The following is a 27,554-nucleotide window of genomic DNA, read 5'->3' as shown; positions in this document are numbered from 1 at the left end:
TCAGTAACAAGACAAGGATGCCTGCTCTCGCTAGTCAACAGGAGGGTCAAACCAGAAAAAGCAGGAAAGAACGTGAGGCAAAAGGCATCCTGGCTGCAAAGGAAGAAGTAAAACTATCTCTAATGACAGATGACGCCATTTTGTACATAAAACGTCCCCAGGAAGTTGCTCAAAAACTATCACAAGTAATACACAAGTCCATCCAGGCCGCAGGACGTAAGATCAGTACACCAAAAAGGTCAACTCTATTCCTAAACACCCTCAATGAAAAATCTGAAAATTAAGAGAACAACTACATTTACAACAACCTCAAAAATAAAATAAAAAATACTTAGGAATAAATTTAACAAAAGAAGCACAAAGCTTATAATACCAAAACCTACAAAAAAAAAAAAATAGAAATTACAAAAGCTATACACAGAAAGACATTCCACAGTGAAAGGTCAGAAGACAATAGTGTTAAGACAGCAGGACTCCCAAACTGACCTATCCACGCAACACAAGCCCTGCCCTGATCCCAGCCGGCTGTCACTCAAGCAGTTTTCACAGTTCAGCAAGGCTGCAGCCTGTATGAGAACTTCATCCCTTCCAAGGCTGAATGACACTCCACTGTACAGAGAGCCACGCTTCATCTATCCGTTCATCCGTTGATGGACACCTGAGCTGTTTCCACTCCTTGGTTATTACAAATAAAGCTGCTATGAACAACTGTGTACAACCTTTTATATAAATGTTTTTCCGTTCTCTTGGATATATTAACTAGAAGCTGAACTGTCAATTACAACATAACTATGCTGAACCTTGTAAGGAACTGCCAGACTTTTCCAAAGTGGCTGCAGCATTTGACAACCCCACCTGCAGAATAGGAGGGCTTCAATTTCTCCCCATCCTTGCTAATGCTTCTTATGGTCTTTTCGACCACAGTCATCTTAGTGGGTGTGGAGTGGTGTCTCACTGTGGGTTTGAGTTGCATTTCCCTAAGATCTTGAGCATCTTTTCATGTGTTTATCAGCCACTTGTTACTGTTCTTTGGAGAAAATATCTATTCAGACCCCTTAAAAAAATTTTTTTTTGTTATAAGTTCTTTATATATTGTGGGTACAGATACAGAAGCTGAAATTTTTTTTTTTTCCTCTTCAACTCCATGGGTTGTCTTTTTCACTTTTTTAATTAAAAACAAAAATTTATTGATCAAATGGTCATTTCCTATAGACTAAATTGTAACTGACATTCTTACAAGTGTGCATGGCATTTGCAAATTTCAACATACTAAACTGAAGCAAGAACAGGGAGCCCTGTCTTCCAGAGATGGTTCTCCTGGAGACCTTGTATTAAGCCCAAGCCCAGACGTACAGGTACTGCGTCCTGAGTAAGATCTCCATGGTGTGCAGTCCCTACTGTATACTGCTGCGAGCCAGCAAAGGCAGTGGTGGCGAGAAACAGAGAAGGTCTTCAGCTCAGTTCAGTTCAGGCGCTCAGTCGTGTCCGACTCTGTGACCCCATGAATCACAGCACGCCAGGCCTCCCTGTCCATCACCAACTCCCGGAGTTCACCCAGACTCACGTCCATCGAGTCAGTGATGCCATCCAGCCATCTCATCCTCTGGCGTCCCCTTCTCCTCCTGCCCCCAATCCCTCCCAGCATCAGGGTCTTTTCCAAAGAGTCAACTCTTCGCATGAGGTGGCCAAAGTACTGGAGTTTCAGCTTTAGCATCATTCCTTCCAAAGAAATCCCAGGGCTGATCTCCTTCAGAATGGACTGGTTGGATCTCCTTCCAGTCCAAGGGACTCTCAAGAGTCTTCTCCAACACCACAGTTCAAAAGCATCAATTCTTCGGTGCTCAGCCTTCTTCACAGTCCAACTCTCACATCCATACATGACCACAGGAAAAACCATAGCCTTGACTAGACGGACCTTTGTTGGCAGAGTAATGTCTCTGCTTTTGAATGTGCTATCTAGGTTGGTCATAACTTTCCTTCCAAGGAGTAAGCGTCTTTTAATTTCATGGCTGCAGTCACCATCTGCACTGATTTTGGAACCCCAAAAAATAAAGTCTGACACTGTTTCTTGTTTCCCCATCTATTTCCCATGAAGTGATGGGACCGGATGCCATGATCTTCGTTTTCTGAACGTTGAGCTTTAAGCCAACTTTTTCACTCTCCACTTTCATCAAGAGGCTTCTGAGTTCCTCTTCACTTTCTGCCATAAGGGTGGTGTCATCTGCATGTCTGAGGTTACTGATATTTCTCCCGGCAATCTTGATTCCAGCTTGTGTTTCTTCCAGTCCAGCGTTTCTCATGATGTACTCTGCATAGAAGTTAAATAAGCAGGGTGACAATATACAGCCTTGACGTACTCCTTTTCCTATTTGGAACCAGTCTGTTGTTCCATGTCCAGTTCTAACTGTTGCTTCCTGACCTGCATATAGGTTTCTCAAGAGGCAGGTCAGGTGGTCTGGTATTCCCATCTCTTTCAGAATTTTCCACAGTTTATTGTGATCCACACAGTCAAAGGCTTTGGCATAGTCAAGAAAGCAGAAATAGATGTTTTTCTGGAACTCTCTTGCTTTTTCCATGGTCCAGCGGATGTTGGCAATTTGATCTCTGGTTCCTCTGCCTTTTCTAAAACCAGCTTGAACATCAGGAAGTTCACGGTTCACATGTTGCTGAAGCCTGGCGGGAGAAGGTCTTAAGGGTGCTGAATGGCATAAAGAGATAATGGAAGCACAGGAAAGTGACAGGCACGACGTAAGACTGCGCCAACGTTTCTAAGTTTCAAATGCTGTTGAAATAATACCTGCCTCCCAACTCTGTTTGTACTGGGGCAAAATGAGTGTCAAAAAGACCCCATGGGATTGGGTGTCTCTACAAAGACCTGGTAACACTGAGCGGCATTCTCCCCCTCAGACCCACGGCCCTCACATCCGGCATCCCCAGACCACTTAGCCTCCTCCCTCTGGACTTTGGCTCTGTTAAATTTCTATACTGCTTTTGTTTTTTTTCCTTTTCAATTTCACCAATTTCTGCTCTTATTTCTTTTCTTCCATGTATTTTCTTTTCTAAATCCTTTTAAATTTATTTTTTAATTGAAAGATAATTGCTTTACAGAATTTTGTTGTTTTCTGCCAAACCTCAACGTGAATCAGCCACAGGTATACATATATCCCCTCCCTTTTGAACCTCCCTCCCATCTCCCACCCCATCCCACCCTTCTTGGTTGATACAGAGCCCCTCTTTGAGTTTCCTGAGTCATACAGCAAATTCCCGTTGGCTATCTTACATATGGTAATCAAGTTTCCGTATTACTTCTTTCCATGCATCTCACCCTCTCCTCCCCTCTCCCCAAGCCCATAAGTCTATTCTCTACGTCTGTTTCTCCATTGATGCCCTGTAAATAAATTCTTCAGTCCCATTTTTCTAGATCCTGTATGTATGTGTTTGAATACAATATTTATCTCTCTCTGACTTACTTCACTCTGTAAAATAGGCTCTAGGTTCATCCACCTCATCAGAACGGACTCAAATGCATTCCTTTTTATGGCCGAATAATATTCCATCGTGTGTATGTACCACAACTTCCTTACCCATTCATCTGTCGATGGGCATCTAGGTTGCTGCCATGTTCCAGCTATTGTAAACAGTGCTGCAATGAACAACGGGATACAAGTCTCTCTTCAATTCTGGTTTCCTCAGGGTACATGCCTAGGAGTGGCACTGCTGGGTCATATGGGGATGTTATTCCTAGTTTTTAAAGGAATCTCCATACCGTCCTCCATAGTGGCTGTCCATTTACATTCCCACCAACAGTGCAAGTGCGTTCCCTTTCCTCCACACCCTCTCCTGCATTTACTGTTTGTAGACTTCTTGATGAAGGTCATTCTGCCTGGTGTGAGGTGATATCTCATTGTAGTTTTGATTTGCATTTCTCTAATGAGTGATATTGAGCATCTTTTCATGTGTTTATCAGCCATTTGTTTATCTTCTTTGGTGTTTATCTTTGGAGAAAACGTCTATTCAGACCCATTAAAAATTCTTTGTTGTTGTTATGAATTCTTCATATACTCTGAGTACAAGCCCCTTATCAGATACAGGAGCTGAAACTTTTTTTCCTCTTCAGTCCCACGGGTTGTCTTTTTCACTCTCTTAATGTGTCAAAGCACCGAAGGTTTAAAACTTGTTCTGTCGCTTATGCTTTTGGTATTGTATCTAAAGAACCACTACCTCACCCAAGGTCATAGAGATTTATTCCAATGCCTTCTTCCAAGAGTGTAATTGTTTTAGCTCCTATATTCAGATCTCTGATCTATCCAAGTTAACTTCTGTGTACGGTGTGAGGTGGAGTTAATAATGTTTTTGATGAACTGGTCATCAGGACAGTGAACCAATTCACACTTTTCAAAAGCTGTAAATAAAGGGGAAAGAAGCGAGCATTTATCCAGTTTTTCCTTTACAATCAACATCACTAGTTAACCAAATAGTGGCAAAGGAGAAGTTTCTCTTTAAAGAATTCCAGCTCCAGAATGAAAAGAACTGGGCTACGATCACTCTGCATTCTCTAATGAACAGATAGATCTAGGCCACTGCAGCTATAAAGGGCTGCTGACATCACAGAGGGAGAGATGACTGGATGTTACACGCTCCCAAATGAAGAACACGCTACGCACACCAGCCGCTGGTGTGAAAGGACTGAACCTGAACGTCATCATGCAGCCACATCCAACTCCTGACTTCCAAGATGTACAGAGGGGAAAGGAGAACGCTACAGGACTCCACAGAGGTGCCATCAACAAACTCCGGGAAGCTCTGCAAGACAACGACCTGGTTTCTTCAACAGACACAAGGGAAAAAAAAGAGATGCCAAGAAGCTACAGACGAAAAGAGCAGCTGCAGCAAAGTGGAGGCTCCTGTCTGAATCTTCCTTCCACCAGCAAACCCTCTACCCACCCCAGTACGTCTGTCCCCACCCCCATCAAGGTCCTTGTCTCCCGGGTACCCATGAGCCCAGCAGAAGCACAGGCCCTATGTGGGGGTCCCTGCAGCAGCTTCTCAGGTCAGGGCAGTTCTGTCACACCTGGCCCCACACCCAAGGTTCATTTTCAGGGTCATTTATTACTTCACACACATGGGGCCTGAGCTTCCTGCAACCTCACTACACAGAACTTCATGTTCTCTCTACCCCAACACCTGAACAGTTTTCCGAGTTAAACTGCCATTCTATAAACCTCAAAGTTTATCATTTCCAGTCAACAAACACCTGAAGGGCTGAAAGATGCCTGCACCCCACCCTGGCCGAGAAGCCCCTGGCTAGCTAAGACACCCAGGCTCTCCTCTACCCCAGGTAGGCTGTCAGCAACTGTCACGGCACATAATCCAGCTAGGAAACACCAGCGAGGGGCAGTGGTTAGGAGGGTCTGCAATGACGAACGTGCACTGGACCAGCGGGGAAAGCCAGCCCCCACTCACCCTGTGACCTTACAGAACGTGTGATCGGCGTGCTGGGGCCACCACCCCTGGCATTTGCACACAGGAGACAGGCAGACAGTGGGCATCGTGAATGTGTTTCCCCCCGCCCTGGAGAACCCACAGTGCCAAAAGGAAGAACTGGGAGCTGATCGCACTGAGCCCACACCCCTGCATGGGAAATGAGAACAAACGAGACACCCCAGAAACTTCCAGGAAGATGACTAGGGAGGGTGAGCCACGGCAGGCATCCGAGGCCCTGAGACAAGGTACAGAAAGCGCCTGGGGACCCAGCACCACTCAAGGCCAGGAGGACCAACCATGGATGCTGGGGAAGCCTCCTCCTGGCCCCCACTAAACCAGGCACTCACCGACCAGGCCCTCTGCTAGAGCTGCCCGGAGGCAGGGGCTTCCCTGAGGAACACTCAAGCATCTTCTTTACAACAACAAAGGAACTACAAACAACTGTCACTGAGGACGAGCACAAGGCACCGCACTGCACCGGTTTCTAAGAGGGTTTGGTCTGAAGCACGGAGCGGGGTCTGCAGGAAACGAGACACACACCTTGTTTACTCTCTGGGGATAATACTTTCGCTGTTCCAAAATCTGTGATCTGGATGTGCATGTCTTCATTTAACAAAATATTTTCTGGTTTCAGGTCCCTGTGAAAGCAGATTTTCACACTTGAGATGAAATATTTGAAACAGTAACGTTACATACTCCAAATTTAGCTAAAAACAAAATGAACTGGTTAATACCTATAATCTGTACAGATGAACAACCAAGAACACAAGTCTAAAGTTAGCACTGAACAGTATCAACTGATCCAGTGAGGACATTTGAATCAATCATTTCATAACTGCATCTATCATTTTAATAAGCTTTTAACTGAAGTATAATCTCTCATGTTTATAAAGAGCCTTTAAACCTTCTGTGGTATCATTACACAATAAATGTGAATCAAACCATCACAACGCATACCTTAAACTTAGGGATGTCAACTACTTCTCAATAAAACAGGGAGGGGAAAGATGATTAAATGATAAATTTTTATGTTATGTGTATTCTACTACCACTACCACCAAAAAAAAAATTTATAAGGGAAAAAAAAAGCTCAAATGAATACTTTCAATTTGACTACTGGAAAATGAGACCAGAAGTAAGTACATACAGAATCTGACAAAATAAAAGCGGCAGCCAAGATGGCGAAGAGAATCATTAGCCTGGCGAAAAAGACACCTGACCGGTTTCACCTGGTACTTCAGGCCCACGGTCTCTCGGTGCCAGGTTCTCAGTTCTCACAGGGAGGCAGCCGACCCTCCAGGAAGGAGACCAGAGCTGAGCCCAGGTCTGGGGAGCAGCCGGCAGCCCCCAGCTTGGTACCTGTGGACGATGCCCTTGCCGTGCAAGTACTCCAGGGCGGACACCATCTCGGCCGTGTAAAAGCGGGTGCACGTCTCATCGAATGAACCAATTTTCCGAATGTATTTAAGTAGTTCTCCATTTTTGGCATAACTAAGGCCAAAATCTAAACATCACATGGTTAAGGAAGACAGCAAAAGTCATTCTTTTAAACTAATCTTAGCAGCCCAGTAGCAATTTTTTTTTAAATTAATGAAAATTGAAGGTACCTGTGGCCAGAGACAGCTGCCCCGCCCCCAGCCAGGCCCCCCACAGACCTGCGGAGCTGGGTCTGGAGGGATCCCCTGGCCTGGCTCCAGGACAGGCCCCCAGGGGTTCTCACCAACAGCACAGAAACACAGGCCTCTTAGCCAACTGCCCCTTCTGGACGCCTGTCCTCAGAAGATCCCCGTGGGCTCTGTGAAGGGAGCCGCTGGAGATGCGGGCAGAGCTTCCACCCTCACAGCCTGCGCCAGCCTCGCACCTCAGGCTGTGCGGCGCCAAGTCACGGAAAGGCTCCTCAAAAGAAGGCTCCCGGCACACGTGAAGTGAGCAGTTCCGGGGGAGAAACCCTGTCTGGCTCATTCTGACTCTCTCTGTGGTCCCCTCTCCCCTCAGACACCGCAGTGTGCTGTTTCGCTCCTCTTCTCCCTTTCTCAAAGCGGACTAAAGGCTGATGCGAGCGACGGATCCCACAGAACTGCTTCCTCCCCATGGAGTACGGCAACTCTTAATGGAAGCTACAGGCCGCCAGGGACGGGGTGGCCCAAGGCCTTGCCCACCCTGAGCAATGGCGCCGGGGGTGGCCTGTGGTCAAGATGTTCCATCTGGTTTCTGTTCCCCAAGGCCCTGCATCGCCCACGGAGGAAGGTGCCTGACACTGCGACGCAGGGAGGACAAGGCCAAGAGGGAAGAAACCAGCAACCGAAGCTGCTCGAAACTTTCTGACTGAGCCCCCTCCGTGGCTACCCAAGCCCTTCCAACTAGAACAACGTGTAACAGGCAGCTGAAGCGGAAAACCAACCTTACTTCCAGGGAAAGCAAAGGGCCTCAGCCAGGGCCCCTCCCTCCCTGCCTTGCTCCGACCCCTCCTCAGGGAAGGCCGGCACCCATGGCCAGCCTCGCCAACGGCCTGCAGACTCCAGCCCAGCCAACTCTGAGCAGAGGTCCCACCAGCCCTGGACTGGCCACGGTGCCTCTCCAGCGCAGGAGCGCAGTCTCCCAGAGAACAACAGCCCCCGTGAAAGGCTTGGCCACGGTGCCTCTTCTGGCTTCACAGGTTTTGCCCCTTATCTGCCCACTCCCCGAGTTTCTGTCTCCTGTGTGAGGGACACTCTGAGTTCTCTGCCCAGCCAGGGAGCTAGTGACCGACGATTCTGAACACGACAGATGCTGAGGATCACGGCTTCAAGCCCGTGTTCTCTCTGCCCACACCCGTTCCTCATTCCCCAGGAATACTCTCAGACCTCATGGCTCCGCTCCTCCTCCCCAGCACAGCGAAGGCCTCAGGGCAGGAGACGAGGCTGCTCTCTCAGCGGGAACAGGTGAATTCCTGGGATGAGGAGCACAGGCCGTGGCAGAGCTGGAGAGCCTGCTGAGCCCAATGCCTGCACTCTGCAAGCAAACCCAGCCCAGAGAGGTTAAGCAACTGGCTCAAGGTCACCCAGCCTGGAGCGCAGCTTCCTGAGGGCCAGTGCGCCATTCCTGTCCCCAGGCTGCAAGAGGACACCAAGGGCGGGCAGGGGCAGCGGAGGAAGAACGCAGGCTGGCCCGGCAGCAGCCCTGAAGCCCCTCCAGCTGCACCCCTGCTGGAGGAAAGGCACCCTGGCCGTCTGGCTCCAGTGCCCAGCCCTGCCCTGCACCCAGGGAGGGAGGGTGGGCGGGCTGCTCTGAGTTCAGCCTCTCTTGGGAGCAGGGACTAAGTTGGTCATGCTGAACCTGCAGAGGGCAAAAAGGCTGCCAGAGCCCAGGAGTCCCCTCGCGGACCGACCTGCCTGCTCTCAGGCTGTGGCAAGGGAATCTCCAGGCTCTGCCTCGTCTATCCCGGGGCGGTTACCCCTGCAGTTGCAGGAGGCGCTGTTCTCCCCAGCAGGCACGTCATGGCCACAGGAAGGATGCCGTGCATGCTGGGGATCTGCTTCAGGCAGAGTGTCTCCTTTACTTTCTCTTTCAACACACTGAGCCACGAAAGACTGAGTAGAGTGCAAGTCCCCCCGGGTCTCACTCCTATCAAAGGTAAGTGAGCCCTTGCAATCTCCACAGGCTTTCAAAGTGGTAAAAGGTCAAGAGCAACAGACATTGTTGGACAAAGATCTAGAGTCCCCTCTGCCTGCGTTACTCTGGCCAATCCCGTCTGAAATCAGACAGCAAGCTCACTCACCCAGCCTTAGGGCCTGCTGCCGCTGCTCCTGACCCTGGGAGGAGGCGCCATCAGCGTGTGCGACTGCTGGAGCCTCCCAGATGACAAGACGCATTCTCCAGGGGCCCTGCTGGAAGCCCAGGCCTGGGACTCCAGAAAACTGGCCAGAGAGCTCCACAGGCTCAGAGAGGAGCATGGGGTACGAGGGGTCAAGGCGGCCTCAAAGTGAGACCCAGAGCAGGCTGAGGGGTGCTCCGATGTCCCCAGGAGGCCCCTGGCAGCACACAGGCGGGGGCAGGTGATGCTAAAGCCAGGTGGAGAGGCACACCCGCTGCAACCCTGGAAACAAATCTGCAGGACTTCCCCGCCCCGCAGGCCATGGTCGCTGGACCCCTTCACCGGTCCCCCTGAGAGCGCAACACTGGGAAAACCAGCTGGGCCTGCTAGCCCCTCTCGAGACCCGCGCCCCACCCCAGACTGCGCTCTCCACACCTCCCTGGGGGCCGATCCACAGTTCAGGCCTGCGCCCAAGTACTGGCCTACCCGGCGCTGTCTGGCCGGGCAGCCAGCACCCTCACTGGAACCAGCTGGCCGTGGCCCTGGGATCTGCTGTCTCCACTCCCTGGAACTCTGCCCTGCTAGGCCCGCTCCGGCTCTCTGCCCCCGAGTCTGCACACCAACCTGACCTCGGGGTCTCGAGTGGCAGGCGCCACCACACATCAGGTGCGGGAACAACGTGCACCGGCTCCGAGGCCCCGGCCTCCCTGCCCGCTCCCAAGAGCCTCCTCCCAGCAGCGGCCCGGGCGAGAGCACGCGGCAGCTGCCCCAGACCCTGCTGGGCTCCGCACCACACTCAGAAGAAAACCCGGAACTCTTTCTGGGACTCCGGTCTCTTGGGCCCGGTGCCCCCCAACCCACCCACACCTGCCCCTGCTCCGTCCAGGCCTCTGGCTGATGGCCTCTCCTTCGACCACTAAAACAGCAACTCCAACACTCCCACCTCCCACTGGCCTGATTCCTACACAGCCAGGAATCATCCGTGTAGATCTAACTCGGCAGGGAAACACAAGCCCCCCGAGGGCAGAGCCCTCACCTCACATACCACCATGTTCCCACCCCGGCACTCAACAAGGCCTTCTCAATGAACCAAAGACAACATTCAACTGATGGCTGAAGGAGCCAGAAAGCGGTGTGCAAGGGGAAAGAGGATCAAGACAAGTTTTAACCCAGAAGGTGGAGAGCGGAGAGAGGAGGGTAGGAGGGGAGGGGGTTCAGGGCAGGTCCACCCCCAGGTGGGTGGTGGGGGGGCGGGGAGGGGCTCTGGAGACCCAAGGGCAGAAGGAAAAGAGCAGATGCACAGACTGAGGTTTAAGCCTGAATAAGGTTTAAATCTGAGTGACCTCCCCCATCGAGCTGCAGCCAAGAGCGTCTGCTGGGGCTCAGACAGCGTCTCCGGGCATCCAGGGGCCAGGGAAGGCTGGGTTTGGAAGAACAGCTGCAGGAGAGGGGCTGGAAGCAGGGAGCACCGGCCAACCCGGCTGCCCAGGGAACAACAGACAAGCTGACGGCATAGACAAAGCCCCCCAACCCCGAGCAAAGGAGCAAGAAAAATGACAGTGTTCAGGGATTAGAGGACACGTCAGGGAACAAGTTCAGGGGATGCCCTGAAATAAAGCAAAGAATCGGCAGGGTGGAGAAGCAGGGAGCACAGCCCTGGAGGGAGGGGCGGAGCGGGGGTGGGGGACAGCCCCAGAGGCAGGGAGAAAGGTTCTGGGTTTCTGGAGGTCACTCCCTGAACTTCTCACCGGGCAGCTGAGCCTGGGAAAGAAGCCTCTTCCAACCAAACCCCAGAGCCCCAGGCCAGGGAGGGCAGAGTGGTGCCCACTTCCCAGGAGCCCTGGATGCCCACGACCCTTCTCGCTCACGTCCCTGCTCTGCGCACAGGATGTGACACCTGATAGGTGCTGCACGGACGCTGGTCAAGAGGAGTGGGGGAAACGCCTTTCAGTAAAGGTCTAGCAACGTCAGTACTGAAACAGTTGAGCTACGAAGTTTACCAATAGAAAACCTCAAAAGTGGCTGTGATGATCTCCCTTGAAGCAATGTTCGACTTCAGTGACTGTCTGCAATCCCAGGAGTCCCAAAGCAAGTGATGTGAATGCATTTGTATCTAGAATACGCTACCCTTTCCTTTCCAGGCAAGGGGCTACTTCTGAAAACAAAAACGGGGTCATGGTTCCAAAACAATAAGCAATCGCTGGCATGGCATTTCGGAGGCTTTGAGTGTTCAAAGGATACACAGTTTTTCATCATCCTGAAACGTGAAGTAAAGTTTAACAAAGAAGGGATGATCCAGCCGCGACATCACGTCTCGCTCTCTGGTTACATACGGGACTTTGTTCTCTTTGATAATGTGGCGTTTCTCTAGAATTTTAACTTAAGAAAGAAGCAAGTTACTGCAATTGGAAATGGTAAGAAAACAACTAAAGACACAACACATAAAGTATCAAACACAAATTAAAGTGTTTCACAAAACACACCCACCAGATTTGTGATCTCTAAGACCAACAGTGCCCTGTCCCCCGAGACCAGCGCAGAGCCCTCCGGGGTGGGGCAGCCAGGCGGCCGCGGGCCAGGGCGCTGTCCCTGCTTCCTAGACACTGAGCAACCTAGCTCGCTGGAGTTAGTTACTTACTAGCATATTCCCTTGAGGTTGCCAGTTCTCGGGCCAGGACAACCTGGTTTGGGAAGAAAAGGGGGAAAAAGAAGAGAAAAAACACCCAAAGTCACTAGGGCACAGAGTCTCACGAGGCACCCTGCAACCAACCACAAGGACCACCCCGTCCCCTCTGAAATCCCTCTTTACACACTCCCGCCCTGTGCGGACAAACACGGTCAGTGACTAAGGCAACGTGTTCTCACAGTCAAGGAAACAGATATTCCTCACATGTTTCCAGAAGGGTCCTCAGCATCTGTCAATGTTCCTCGATGCAGTGAAACATATATTCACAAACCTTAGCACTAGCGTAACCCTAACAAACTGTGGGAAGCAGCAGCAAGTAATACCTCCACCAAGTGGGTATTGGGAATTGCTTCAGAAAAATAACTCTATGGATATGTCCCTGGTACATGTTCACTGCAAAAGGCTGCCCTGAATTTGGGCTTTTACCAATAACGGTTACCATCCATTTCACTTGATTTTGATGCCCCCTGCAGATGCTATAATCCCACGCCTGCCTGGAGGGCATGGGAAACGGAGGCAGAGCCACCCCCAGCATGCCAGCACCACCCCCCGGCTGTGCCCTCTCCTGGCACAGCCTGACCCTCAACCCTGGAGACAGAGCACCGGTGGGGCCCCACACAACAGGGAAGAGACCTTTCTACACACACCTGGGCACAACCTGAGCAACAACTTCCCAGTGCCTGACGGCCCCCCTGGCAGTGAGCTGGGGCACCCCCCTCCACCAGCCGGTGCCAATTCCTCTCCTGTAACACTTGCAGGGAACGGCCAAGGACCCACGAGCAGATGCAAACCTGTCTACTCCAGGGCTGTGAGTTCTATCCCATTACAGAATCCCTCAAGTTCATCACAAGTGACCCTGGGCACTGTGTGAAGCTCTGCAGTCAGTAAGACCAAGGTTGGATTACACGTGCTCAGGCGGAAAGATGGGAAGGATCTCTGTGGAAGAGGAACCCTGGATTGCCCTCAGCCGCTGGAGGGTAAGGAGCAGGGCTGGTGAAGGGCCGGCCTCCTGAGGTCATGACTGACGCAAGGCTGACAGCAGCACGCGCTGGCCAGGTGAGAAGAGAGAGGAAGCGCGTGGCTCGGGCGCTAGCGTGTAACGGAGCCCTCTCTGAAGGAGACGCCGTCTCATCCTTCTGTCACGTGAACTGCACATTCCACGCAGGTCTCCTATGTCCGTCCACACGGCCCAAGCTGACGGCAGGAGCACCCTCAGGGAGCCGTGGGCAGCGGACCAAGCTTCCCCTCTCTAGCACCCAGCCTGGGAGCCGCCTCTTCTCCTCCACTCCTGCCCTGGAGACCTGCTGCAAGAGTGGTGGGAAAGACCTGCGGGCAGCACATGTAATCGGAGGCCGCAGGCTGCAGGACTCCCAGCAGCGCCAGAAAAGAGCCTGCGGGCTCTCGGGCTTTGCTGGGCACCGGGAAGACCAGACCAGCTGGGGCTTCTCTGCATCCAGAACAGATGGCACGCACTTTCACCCACGGTGGAAACCCAGGGACGCTGGGGGGACGTCACAAACACGTCCTCATTTTCCAGGCAACATAAACATCCTGTGAGGGCCAGCTGAGAGAAGGAGAACACTGCTTCTTTTACTGGACTCGTGCAAGTAACTGCAGAACACCCAAGGTTCTTTCCAAAACAGTTTTTCTCTTTCTGAAAGGACCTGTGAGTACCAGACCTACTGGGCCTTATTCTCAAAGTTGAAGGTTTTTATCATGAGGACCCAATTCTTTCATAACTTAAATACTGCCAATAAAAAAATCTAAAATAAAAATGTGAACGGAGCAAAAGTTAACAATTAAAATGATACTGGGAACATGGGTGAGCTGTAATATGTCACGTTCTTTGTAGTTTGAAATATTTCATAAATGGAAAATTTTTGGTGATGGACAGGGAGGCCTGGCGTGCTGCGGTTCATGGGGTTGCAAAGAGTTGGACACGAATGAGCAACTGAACTGAACTGAATGCTTCCCAACAACTATGAACAGACACTGACACCAATACTGATGTTCAATCTAAGGAACAGAAAACTCCCAGGGTCTTGCCAATAGGACACAATGATAGGAAATGTCACTTGCTGATGCCTGACGAGAATAAAATTTCACTGGATTTTTTAGAAAATTAAAAACAAGATTATGAAATGCCTTTTAAAGCTTTCACCTACAAAAATCACAGCTTCGATATTTTAACCATCTGATCTGACTGGTGGCAGCCAGCCCCAAGTCACCTTCACTACATGTAGGAGACGAATCCCCAAGGGGCCCGAGAGGCTCCTCTGGGGTGGAGCGCCACCACAGCATCTCAGCGCCCAGCTCTGCGTCCCGAGAAAGGCCAGTGCTCCCAAAGAGAACACCCTCGTCCAACAAACGGCAGCGGCGTGTACTCACTGTTGAAAACGAGCCTTCACCGAGAATCTTCCCGAATTTGAAGTCCTCGGGCCGTTTCTTCCGAGGCTGCGGGGGCTGCGCGGCGTGCTGCAGAGCGCTGGCGCTCGCCCGGGGCTGGGCCGCGGTGCTGTCCATGGCGGGGCCCTGCCTGCTCCCCCCGCTGGGAACGCCGGGGGCCGTGCTGGACTCAGTCTGGGTCCTCACCATTGATGGGGATGGGCAGGAGCATAACACCACGCTGGACTGAATGGGAACCGTGTCATACTGGGGGCACAGGAAAAGAGAGGTAAGGTTCAAGGCGGCTCACTGTTCTGAACGTATGAACTCAAGTCTAGATGTCGCTGAGCCATCACCAAGCACAGGCAGGCCGCCCGATGTTCGGACGTGCAGCCCTGGCCGCGGCCCTCTACTCTGAAGTCTCCTCCTGCTCAAACCTCACCCTGCCCGGTCTGCGCGCCTACGACCCCCCCACCCAGCATCGACCCGCCCTCACAGGCTCCCTCAGCACCGCATACGCCTCCAACGCCCCCAGCCCTGCTCAGCTGGCCTTCCCTAAACACCTTCTGTGGCCTGTCACAGAGCAAGCTGGTCCAAACCTGTGACCTCAGGGTCTCCCATCCCAGAACCCCTCCCCTGCTCACCCACCCACACATGATATAAGGCGAGATGCACAGAAGGCACCCAGGGCTTGAACAAAAAGACCAGCTTCAGACTGTGTCCCACAGCTAAACAGAGCGGGTACCTAAGCAGTCCCGGAACACAGAGAGTAACCAAATGGAAAGAAGAGTCCAAGAACTGCCAACCGCGCATGAAAGGTACAGCTGATGAAGAAGAAACAAGCTGCTCAAAAAGAACAGTAGTGGATAATGCTTAACAACTTGGAAAAGTAACTGATTTAGAGCCAAAATGCTCACTGCACACCCAAGTTACCTCCAAATTCAAGAATTTTATGTTTTTTTAGTTATTTAAACAAATTTTAAAACCTAACAAGTTTTTAAAATTTGCAATCCCTATTAAAAGAAGCTGGCTTCCTTGCAGAAACTGACAAGATGATTCTAAAATTCTTATGGAAATTCAAGGAATCCAGAATAGCCAAACAATCTCAAAAAAAAGAACAAAACTGGAGGACTCACACTACCTGGTTTCCAAATTCATTCCAAAGCTATAGTAATCAAGACAGTGTGGTGCTGTGTAACGATACACGCAGTGGTGAACGGAGCAGAGTCTAGAAGAAAACTCCTAAGTCTATGGCCAATCAATCTTTGACAAGGGTGCCAAGGCTTCAAGGGGAAAAAGCCTTTTTCGGCCAATGGTACTGGATATCCACACGCAGAAAAATGAAGGTGGCTGCCTTTCCCACATCAAAATTTAACTCAAATGGATCAAAGATCTACATGTAAGAAATAAAACTAGAAAACTCTTAGAAGAAAATATAGGAGTAAATCTTTATGATTTTGGCAATGGTTTCTTAGATATGAAACCAAAAGCACAGGAACAAAAGAAGAAACAGATCAAAGGGACTTCATCACAATTTTAAACTTCTGTGCTTCAAAGGCACCACTAACAAAGGGAAAGAACAAGCCAAAGAACGGGAGAAAATATTTACAAATCATCTATCTGATAAGGGACTTGCATTCAGACTGTATAAAGAACTCAAACAATTCAATTAAAAACAAAACAAAACACAATTTAAAAACAGTCAACAAATCTGAGTAAACACTTCTCCAAGAAAAAAACCATACAAATGGCGAAAAAGTACCTGAAAAGAGGCTCAACATCATTCGCTGCTATAGAAATGCAAGTCAAAGCCACAATGAAATTCCATTTCACACATACCAGGATCAAAAAGATACTAACAAGTGTTGATGGAGACGCACAGAAATTGGAACCCTCACACTGCTGGTAGGATGTCAAATGGGGCAACCACATCAGAAAACATACAACAGTTCCTCAAAAGGAAACAGGTACCGTACAACCGAGCAACCCCACTCCTAGAAATGAAAACACAGGTTCACACAAATCCTGTACAAGCATGTTCGCAGCAGCATTATAGATAACTAAAAGGGTTGGAAAGGACAATCAACAGATAAATGAATAAACAAAATGCACTGCAGCTATAAAAAAGCTGAATACTCAGCCATAAAAAGGAAGTACTGATATACTCTACCAAACAGATGAACACGCAAACGCTATGGGATGTGAAAAGGGCCTGACACAAAAGCCACACACTGTGTGATTCCATCTGTGTGAAATGTCCAGATGAGGAGATCTACAAAGAAAGGAAAACTGGTGGTTGTCGGGGCTGGCAGGAGGGGAGAACAGAGTGGCTGCTAATGGGTCGGGGGTTTCTTTCTGGAATGAGAAGGATGTCCTGGAATTGGAAAGTGGGGACATATAACCTCATAAATACACTAAAACCACTGAATTAGACACTTTTAAAATAGGCAGATTATACAGTATATGAATTATATCTCAATAAGCTGTTATAAAAATAGCTGTATCACACAAATGACTACATAAATTTATATATCTCATTCGAATCCATAAACAATCAAGCCTGTTTTTTAACAAAAGAATAGGCACCAAAAAAACTCAAGTAGCTCAGAGCTGTGAAAATGTGTCTCTTAAATACAAGCGAGAGCCCCAGACCACAGCACACATTTTTAACTATGGGGAGACGCTGGGGGGATGAATTATTAGATAAGAAGAATGATTAAGTATGTCTACAACACACAGAGACACCAAAGGCTGGCAGGACTATGCTAAAGCACGCTGACCCATCCAACTGTGGCCAGCACCATGGACCCGTGCTGCCACTAAAATGGTTTTGGACAGCAATACAGTAACCTGTCAACAAAGTGACAACAAAATTTTCATCAGTGAGATACATAAGAATACTTAGGAGAGGTGGCCAGACGTACAGTTAAAAATTTAGATGGCCATTAAGGAAGGATTTTTAGATAGTGTCAAAGTTAAATCGGACATACACAAAAGTTGTGCCCACAACCGTTAAAAAGAAAAGCCCTTCCAGTCTGAGCCTAAAGCGTTCCAGGAGTGACATCATGGGCCTACTCATCACCAGACTGTTGTGGAACAACACAGAACGAACTCAGAGCGCCCAGATTTGTTTCTAACAGTCCTGCCCTTTAAAAGAACCAGGAGAGCACTTGGCTCCACATCTTGGAACAGGAAGAAGGCTGTCAACATGGGCTGCAATCCTCTGCTACGTCTGAAAAGGAGGCTGTCTGTGTGGGAGGAAAAGGCAGGGAAGCTGGCCTGCAGGGACTGTTACTGGCCACGCTGTGTCCCTGCAAACATAAGTACAGCCACTAAGAATAAGCTGAAACTGGATCGAGACTGCAACGATACACACAGATAGGTGGTAAGAAGTGCATCAACATGGTAACAAAAAAGCAGGCTGAAGACGCCTGAACACTTAGCTTTATGAATTTAAACACGTAAAGGGGTGTGGCCAAAGTTGTTTCTTACACGTACATGGCTGTTTCTCAGTCGCTCAGTTGTGTCTGACTCTTTGCAACCCCCTGCAATGAAGCACGCCAGGCTTCCCTGTCCTTCACCATCTCCCTGAGTTTACTCAAACTATGTTTGTTCAGAAAGGCTAGATAAAAATTTTCTCTCTCCATTAATACGGGGAAGAGATGTAGAGAACTATAAAGAAGCCAGAGTCCTACAGGAAGTGCACCAAGAAAGGCTGGACAGGCGGGCACAGCAACCAACGTGTGCGGACTGCGACAGCTCAACCACAGGGGGAAAGCGGATGGAGACAGACGCTCATCCTAAGAGGCACAAAAGCCAAACAAGTAAGACACATCTAGGTGGAACACCCTGCGAGCCAAATGTGATGAGCACAGAGGAGGAGAAGCGAGGCAGCGGATGGCAAGAAAGGCAGGAGCCTGGGCTGCCCCCGGCAGGGCAGGCCAGGCCAGGCAAGGCTGGCGCAGGCAGGTCACCCCAGAGGACACAGCACACGCCAGCTCCAGAGCTGCTCCCCAGCTGGGATGGGCAGGCTTCATTTTCACTTCAGGCAAGGTACACAAATATGAAGGAACTAACTCAACACACAAAATCAATGAAACACTAGGAGACTGTGACTAACAAGTGCTGTAAAGCCTATCTAAGAAAACTTGCCTTTTTAAACGTGGCCGACAGCACAGACGTGACCAGCAGTGGGTCCCTCTCGCCGGAATGGGAGCCCGAGGCGCACCGGTTCCTTCTGGAACACTGCCGTCTCCATGGACACACTGAGGCTCACAGTAGGTCTAGTGTGGCTGATGCACCTCATAAACCCTCCATCTCGGGAGAGGTACGAGGGCTGGACTCAGCTCTGTGGTTCAGCCAGTACCTTAAGGGTTTGTCCCTATAAACAAGGCATACAATCCTAACAGAAGTGTTGTTTAGCTGCTCAGTCGTGTGCAACTCTTTGTGACCCCCATGGACTATAGTCTGCCAGGCTCCTCTGTCCCCAGGATTCTCCAGGAAAGAATACTGGAGTAGGTTGCCGTGCCCTCCTCCAGCAGATCCTTCCCAGGGATCAAACCCATGTCGCTTGCGTCTACTACACTGCAGGCAGGTTCTCTACCCCTGAGCTACCAGGGAAGCTAAGAGAAGTGTAATCAAACTCAGGAGCTTCCCCTGGATATCAGCTGGAACCTTCTGTCCTCCAGGGCAGTGGGAAGTAGGGAGAAGGTCACAGCCACCATGCCAAGGTCCATCAGGAACCAAGACAGGCCCGGGCTGTCCTCAGCATCCAGGCCAGGGGCCTGGCTGTGCCCCAGGCCACCGAGCACCTCACAGGCTTCCCAGACACAGCCAAGGGGTAAGCGCTCCCTGTGCCCGCCGAGTCATCCCAAGTGCAAACTCTCAGGCCCAGGACTGAGGCGCAGCAGGGCTGTGGGACCCGAAGGGACTCCACGAGATGGGGAGGAAAGAGCCGGCGCTCCGGCAGCGCCACCCCAGGCACTGCTTCAGACGGGTGGCTCACATGCCCAGTGGGGTCACTGCTGCCCAACGGGATGGGGGCAGGGAGAGCACCACGGGTCCTGCTACGTGCAGCCGGTTACTGACCTCACCTGAGCGACCCGCTCCCGCCAAGCAAGGCTCTAGGAGACAACGGGAAACGCACCAGACAGTGGCAAATGCTGCTTCTGATTCAAAACTGACACATGAACTACTGAGTAAAATCTCAAACATCAAGTTTTTAGATAACAAAACGTGATGAGTTGATTCATGGACCTGAAAACAGGTAATTTTACAGACATGCTTCTGGACCCAGTGAGTATTCCAGCAACGGTGCCACGTGGGTCTCACACGGGCCTCAGCCCAGGCGAGGGACAGCACGGAGAGCAGAGGCCATCCCCGAGGTGGCGCTGGAGGCGGCGCAGGCAGCAGGCCCCGGGCGTCCGCACGCATGGGGACAAAACCTGGCAGGACCACCACCCTCGAGCCAGCTCGAGCAGAGGCAGATGGCCCGGGCATCAGGCAGCCAGGGAGGCTCACACGGTGAACGCGCCTTCTGCCGGCCTCAGGAACACCTGCTGAGGGCCGTACTCTTCAGCTGCAGCCTCCTGGATGCGAAATGAACACGCGTCCAGCCCACGACGGCAGCCTCCAAAGACAACGACAGGTGCATCTAATGAGACTCGAGCTGACACAGACATGCTCCTGAGCACTTCCTCTCCAACAGAGCAGTTTCTCCACAACAGGTTCTCGAAGGACAGCACAAAACATAGAGGTCTGCTCCTGACCTCAGCGGCACAGACCCCACACGCAGCCTCCCTCCAGGCGGCAGCACTTCTGGTGGACATGCGGAAATCCGAGGCGTGCTGAAGATCAAGCCATCTCGACAGAGCTGGACCTGCCTCAAGACCTGTGACACCGAGCGCCCCTGGCCGGCCAACGACAAGGGAAGGAGCAGAGGGTCGTGCTGAAGAAATCCGCTCAGGTCCTACTCAACACCAGTCTGTGATGAGTGCCTCGGAAAACACCCCGGCCACCTTTATCCCCCCAAAGCTGGTCACGAGACAAAGGCTGGAGCCCAGGGATTTCCCACCACTAAACACCAAGGCCCTTGAGGCCGACACTTGTTCTCACAAGTGTTGAACTCTGGCAAGCTGCCAGCCCCAAAGCACAACTTCAATGACAGGTATGAAGGCAGGAGCTGACAGGCCACTCTTGAAGGACACACACCACATAAACCAACAGAAACTAGTAAGTCTTTCACCGCTGGAAGCCGGCTGCAACTGTCAGCATGTTCTGGACAGCTGCAGAAGATTCTGGAGCCAGAGCTAAGCTGCGCCCACTTCAGCCTGGTGGGCACTGAAGCAGAAGGCTTGACTGGAGTCGGAGCAGAGAAACCGCGTGCGCTGGAGCTGCCAGCGGGTGGAAAGGTGGCCCTGGGGCCAGGCTGAGGGGTGGGGACAGGACGCCGGGTCTGCACACACACCAGGCACCTTGCTCCGACACAAGCACCGTCCCCCCCTCAAATGCCAGAACCCCGCCACCGCCCCGAACCTCTGCACCCTCACCCCCGCACAGCAGGCTTGCCCCGGTGTGCCGCTGCCCACAACCCAGGAAGGAGGGTCGCAGAGCTCTGAGACCCCAACTGCATCCCGCCGACAGTGCCTCAGTGACTTCCCCAAGGACACCCTCTTCTCCAACACCTTCTGTTATTTCATGAAAATACATGCGCTCATTCTGTTCATCACTGTTTCTTAAAGGAGGTAAATGAACTACGTTATTAACCCAGACTCAACAAACATGGCCACTGTGCTAGCAAAGGCCCAGGCAGACGCGGTCCCTACCTCTAGGAAGCAACATCCTAAGGGAGAGGGAGTGACAGACGCGGGTTCAGACCCAGAACTCACCGAGGAGAGTGTGAGGGCAGCCGGGCACAGGTGGAGGGCGTGTGGGGGGCGGGGGGAACAAGCTCAGGGGAGCTAGGGAGCACTGCCGCAGGTCCCAGGAGGCTGACAGTGGCTCAGGGGTGCTGCGACGGCACGCAGGGGGACACTCACACACACAAAGCGAGATGCAAAAGTAACCAACCACGCATCACACAGGTAGAGTTTCACTTTCCTCTAATGTTTGAGACTCAAAATTCAGATTCAGCGGCCTTTATGAGTCCGAAAGAAAACCTAGTCATTCTGAAATGGCAGTAACAGATGATGCAATACACACACACACACACACACACACACCTGCTTTTCTCCCCCACAGGCTTTATAAACACACCTGCTTTTCTCCCCCACAGGCTTTATAAGAAAGGGCAGGGCCACCACCAGCACTTCACAGGCGCTTCAGGGACTTAAGGTAAATGCAGTGCCCTCAAGACCACACTGCTTCAGGGGATTCCCTGGTGGGCCAGTGGCTAAGACGCAGGACTCCCTATGCAGGGGGCCCGGGATCGATCCCCAGTCGGGGAACTAGATTCCACATGCTGCAACTAAGAATTGGTATGCCAAAACTAAAGATCCTGTGTGCTGCAACAAAGATCGAGGGTCTGAGTGCCTCAACTAATACCTGGAACAGTTGAATAAATATTTTTTTAAACACAGTTTTATCTACTTCATTAACAAACATTCACTGAGCACCTACTCTACACCATGCACTGCCCTAGGCACAGTAGATACAGCAAAGAACCGAGCCCATGCCCTCAAGAGGCCCACGTTCTAGTGGAGGCAGGCTGACCCCAAAAAACAAAAGCCAGGCAAAACCCAGCATCTCAAATGGTGATAAATCACTGTGAGAAAATACAGCAGGGAAGGAAGACAAGAGGGCTGCAAATGTAACGACCAGAGGCGCCCCCACTGGGAAGGTGACCTCTGAACAAAGACCTGAGGAGGTGGGGAACCTTCAGGGAGAGGACTGGGCAACGCAAAGACCCGGCGGCAGAGCAGCGCTAGACTCACAGTCGTCCGCTTGACCCTTGGGACAGGCCGCGTCCAGACAGGACCTCTGGATGCCAGGCAAGACCTCAGGATCCCTGAAACCCCCTCCTCTGGCCACTTCTGGCACCCTCTGGGCACCGCAAACCTCAAGGGAGAAGCCTGAGTAGTGGGGCTTCCCGTAGGGTCCAGGCGCCTCCTGCACCCGAGTCTGATGCCGGCTGAACCCCAATGTGGGGTCCCACGTCAGCCCTGGGCGGCAGATGCTGGCCACCAGACCACGGCCGCTCTGGACACGCCCCAGAAGCTCCCACTCTGCACCAGCACCACAGGCATGGTGACACAGGGGCCTGTCACTGCCAGCCTTTCTCCTTCGTGGAATTCTGCAATTTCCTTCCTGCCTCAGCCACAGCGCCCCAGCGACATGCCTCAGCGCGAGACTGCGTCTCAGGGCCACACTGACAGAGTGCCGCTCACAGGGACAGCTCAGGGCTCCTGCTTTCTCTCCCTGCAGTCATAACTCGCTGGTATGGGTATGTCTTAATGAACAATTTCAATTCGGCAGTAAAATGATAGTCGCAATGTTACCTTTTAAAGCATTTTAAAAGCATCAACTGTAAAATGAAAAGCCTATGAAGAAATCCCTCGCCCACAGTGAAAAGCCCAAATGTTTATCTGTACTCCCGCTGTTACTCTAAAGGGTTGATTTTGTAAGGTTTCGAGGTGATAATTAAGCTGCAGAGAAGGAACTCTGAGACGTCCTCACCGTGGTCCAGAGGACTCTCACCAGCTCTGGCCCGGGGCAGGGGTCAGGCTCACGAGGACTTCCTCCCAGCCCTCAGGCCCTGCGCCCTGTGGAGACAGCACTGCCCGGGGTGCCCGGGGCCTTGAGTGAGTCACTCCCACCCAGCACAGCCCCGTCAGCCCACCACCCACTTGGTGACCCAAAATTATGGTAAACAAATACATCTGGTTACTCAACAGCTTCTGAAATGTAAGTCTCAGGAGAAATTTAAAGCTCCAGCACCCTGTCCCCCAGCCTCCTCTGCCCTGGTCACAAGTCCTCGAGAACACGGCTCTCCACCGGGTCCTGACAGCGCAGCGTTACCACAAGTCCTGACTGCAGGCCTCCCGACACACGCGGCGCACCCAAGTGAAGCATCTCCCACTGAGGGAAGGCTGGAGCCCACGCCAGGGGCCGCAACCCCCACCCCCGCTTCTCCACTTCCCGGCACCAGCACCCTCTAACCCCCACAGGACAGGGCCCCTCTGTTCCTCTCTCTGGCTTCTAGAAATGCACGAAGTGGAGCCTGTGGCTCTGCTCCACCGCGGACAGGGACAGACGGCTGTTCTCAACTGAACTCAGTCTGAAGAGCCGGCGCCACCAACACCCAGCACCTGTGACGTCTCTGGAAGCGCGGTCACACCGCCCCACACACACCGCATCCCGCACCATCGCCGGGCCATGTGACCAAGTCAGCAGGAGGCACCCGAGGGCCCACCATCTCCGGGCAGGCCCAGGGCAGCACCTGAGCATCCCTGACAGCAGACAAGCCCACGTCTCAAACAACCGACTTCCAAATGAACTTGGAAAAGCATCGTCCGTAAACTGGGCATTTTCTGTACACTTAAACTGGTTTTACAGCAATGTGTATATAAGAACATAGGACTTTCAATTTCTTTGAGGATTGAGTTCAGCAGTCTCCTCTTAAGAGGTAGAAACTCTAAAGGAAAAATTAATGAGATGAATTAATTTTCATATCCACAAAAACACATCAAGGTTTAATGACACTATCAACCACTAAGGGAGTTTAGGAAAATATGAGCATCAAAATATCCAGAATCCAGGGACTTCCCTGGTAGTCCAGGGGCTGAGCCTCCGCACTTCAGTACAGGGGCCCATGTTCCATCTCTGGTCAGAGAACTAGATCCCACACGCCACAACTACACCCGGCCCCAACCCCGCAAGTCAAATAAATAAACCAACACTGAAAAACAAGTCCAGTATCCAACATTCAAAACTGCTAAATTTGACAAATATTTGATTGACAAATAGATGAAAATGCAAATGAATTTGGAGCAAAGGAAAACAATGACCCACAGGTTATTTTTCCAGCTTCCATCAAGTTTCCTACACCAGACACCACACCTCTTCCCAAGCTGCAAGTGACGACTTCCCTAATCCTTAGGAGACCAACCGCTGGGTGAACGGAAGCTGGTTTTTAAAATTCAGAGCCATGTGTTTTTAAAACACACCCCAGATCCTAATTACGCGGTGGCAGGACAGTACTGCGCCTGGCAGATGAGGAAGCAGAGCGGCGACCATGCACCAGGCTCCAGGCACCATGGCGAGCGTGCAGGGGGGCACGGCCCGCAGCCTGGGCGGCCTCCCTGAGCCCCTGCTGGGCCTGCACGTGCAGGGGCTCAGCAGAGATGACGACTTCTCCAAAAGCGCTCAGAGAAGTTGTGTCAGGATGAGAGACTCATGGTTTCTCCTCCTCTGTTTTGAAATGTAGTTTAAAACACTTTACAATGGGGCTTCCCTAGTGGCTCAGTGGTGAAGAATCTGCCTGCCAATGCAGGAGACACAGGGTGGATCCGCAACCCAGGGAGCTCCCACACGCTGTAGAGCAGCTAAACCTGTGCACCACAACTACTGAGCCTGTGCTCCAGCGCTGAAGTGCGCAAGCGCTAAAGCCGTGCTCCGCAACGAGAGAAGCCACCGCAGTGAGAAGCCTGTGCTCCGCAACCAGAGGAGCCCCCACTCACCACAGCCAGAGAAAAGCTCAAGCGGCACTGAAGACCCAGCACAGCCAAAAAAATGAATAAAATTCTTAAAAAAAAAACAAAAAACTTTACAATGAAAAGTGATTCATCTGTTCATTCTGACAGATATTCACTTAGCACCAACCAGGTGTCCACTCCTACCTGAGCCCCGGGGACCGAGAGGAGCAAAGCAAACAGCAAACAGCTCCTGAGTCAGCGCCAGGAAACAGGGGAGGGGCCGCAGGAGGGCGGGGTTGCCCCAAGTTCCTCGGATCCCTTTGGATCTTCTTTCTCATCTCTGTATCTTTATCTCTTTAAAAAGGATAAAGTGCACATTAAGCAAGAATTTCACATGAACAACAAGCTCGGAAGCCTAAAGCTAGACTCATGGTTGGCGTGATGAGAGCCAGTCTTTCAGCCTGAGTGGGGAGCCTGTCACTCCGTGACACAGCCAAGCACTCAAACCTGGGGACCTGCACACCCCGTACTGAAGCAATCTCAACTAGATGCTTTCAAAGTGTCTCGGCTCCGAGGAGTTTCAAATTTCTACCTACAGACCTGCTGAGGAAGAAACGAACTCCATGATATCACAAGAGTGAACTGTCCCAAACGCTTAACCGTGACTTACTAAACCACCCAAACCTCTCACGTATTAATAGTCACCACTTCAAACAAACAAGTTACAGGTACAAGAAGAGAAGTTACCTCCAAACTGTTCAAAGCTGCACTCTGCCAGGCCGGACCCCAGCTCCACTCCTCACTAGCCATATGACCTTGAACGTGCTATGTCACCTCTCTGAGGCTCAGACTCTTCACCTAATAGCAGGGATGACGAGAACCGGAACTTCCAGGCTTGCCAGGAGGATTTAATGAGTTAATCTACACAAAGCACTCAAGCCGACTCAGACGGAGCATGCTATAAGCAGTTTTATGATTAAAGAACACAGAAGACACACGGTTTTCCCAACCAAGGGTCATCAGATCATAAAACAAACCCTTCACGACCAAAATGAAGCTCATCCCCTTTCCAAATACTATTCCCTTTTCTGTGAGTAAACCTGAATTAACAATGTACTGAGTGAAGAGGCCCAGCTCTAACTGCGAGGCAGATGAGGTGATACAGGACTGCTGAGCTCCGGAATCAGGATCACAGCCAGGCCTTCTATGGTCAGGATGCCATCCTGCTGCCTAAGGCTCCAGGCAGCGAGAGAAAGGATCCCAAACTCCACGGGCCTTCCTGGAGGAGTGTGCGGCGACGCTCTGGAAGGCCTTGCCGGGCGCAGCCAACGCACCGCAGAGAGGGCATCTCCCTCCGGGCCCTGCGAGAGGGTGGTGTCGACTGCCCCCCCAGCCAAGCAGCTAGGCCCCAGAGGGACCCTGCTCTCCAGTCAGGTGTGCTCACTGGCAAAGAACACTCTGCTAAGAACCTCCTAGCACCTCAAGAAACCCAGCAAAGCGGAGCCCAGTGCACAGAACCTGGTAGAGGCAGGGACAGCAGCCACAAGCCCAGCCCCACCCAGGCCCCACCACGAAGGGCCGGAGGGGAGGCGCCAAGCCAAGGACCCCCACAAGCCCAGCCCCGCCCAGGCCCCACCACGAGGGGCCGGAGGGACGGAGCCAAACCGAGGACCCCAGTGAGCTCACGGAGACCAGGGCCAACTAGGGTAAAGCCCCACTCTCTGAGCCACAGTTCACTCTCTGTAGAGAGAGGTCGAGAACATCAACCCACTCCTTGAGGGCTGCTGGGGGCCCATGACAGACAGAAGCTCAAAGGCACTCTGGGAAGGGCATGTCTCGTGTCCACAGGGCAGACGAGACACGGCCCCTGCTGAAGGCTGGACTGCGGGGCCTGGGTGCCCGTCTGCGCGCGCTGAGAGCGCCAGCGGCCACCCGCTCCACCCACGGCAGCCTCCAAGCACAGGCAGACTGGGAGCTGGCCCACAGGACACTGTGGTCACCAAGGAGCTTGTGCAGCGTGACACACAGCAAAATGCCACCGCTCCTGACCAGCACACAACGATACCGAGGAACCCCGGGTGGGTGGCTAACTGGATCTCAATGAATACCCGAATAAGACTTTCTGCTGTTCCATGGTGCAGGGTAGAGAAAGTTCAGTTCAGTTGCTCAGTTGTGTCCAACTCTGTGACCCCATGGGCTGCAGCACACCAGGCCTCCCTGTCCATCACCAACTCCCAGAGCTTGCTCAAACTCAGGTCCATTGAGTTGATGATGCCATCCAACCATCTCATCCTCTGTCATCCCCTTCTCCTCCTGCCTTCAATCCTTCCCAGCATCAGGGTCTTTTCAAATGAGTCAGTTCTTCACATCAGATGGCCAAAGTATTGGAGTTTGAGCTCCAACATCAGTCCTTCCAATGAATATTCAGGACTGATTTCCATTAAGATAGACTGGTTTGATCTCCTTGCTGTCCAGGCTGGAGAGAGGACACGAGCAAAGGGGGAAGCGTCTTGTGGGTGATTCCCAAGGGTGGCCACTTAATCCGTCCCCCTACTCCCTTCTCCAGCCCCTCAGA

The 27,554-nt window shown here is 51.7% G+C and overlaps 1 protein-coding gene across 2 annotated transcripts in view; it reads right to left on the bottom strand.

Annotated features, from left to right (window-relative positions):
* The window catches only part of PDPK1 (3-phosphoinositide dependent protein kinase 1), a 74,099-nt gene that overhangs the window by 24,961 nt on the left and 21,584 nt on the right, over positions 1 to 27,554 (bottom strand). For both annotated transcript variants that reach the window (XM_061400895.1, XM_061400894.1), the window contains exons 2-6: positions 14,352 to 14,615; positions 11,916 to 11,958; positions 11,519 to 11,656; positions 6,844 to 6,988; positions 6,025 to 6,122 (exon numbers count right to left, since the gene is read on the bottom strand). In XM_061400895.1, the coding sequence (XP_061256879.1) occupies positions 6,025 to 6,122; positions 6,844 to 6,988; positions 11,519 to 11,656; positions 11,916 to 11,958; positions 14,352 to 14,615 (688 nt within the window). The remainder of the gene's footprint in view (positions 1 to 6,024; positions 6,123 to 6,843; positions 6,989 to 11,518; positions 11,657 to 11,915; positions 11,959 to 14,351; positions 14,616 to 27,554) is intronic.

This window comes from Bos javanicus, chromosome 25 (assembly GCF_032452875.1).
Source record: "Bos javanicus breed banteng chromosome 25, ARS-OSU_banteng_1.0, whole genome shotgun sequence".
In the NCBI taxonomy this organism is placed as follows: Eukaryota; Metazoa; Chordata; class Mammalia; order Artiodactyla; family Bovidae; genus Bos; species Bos javanicus.
The sequence above is the reverse complement of the archived record's forward strand: the minus strand, read 5'-3'. Positions and strand labels throughout refer to the sequence as shown.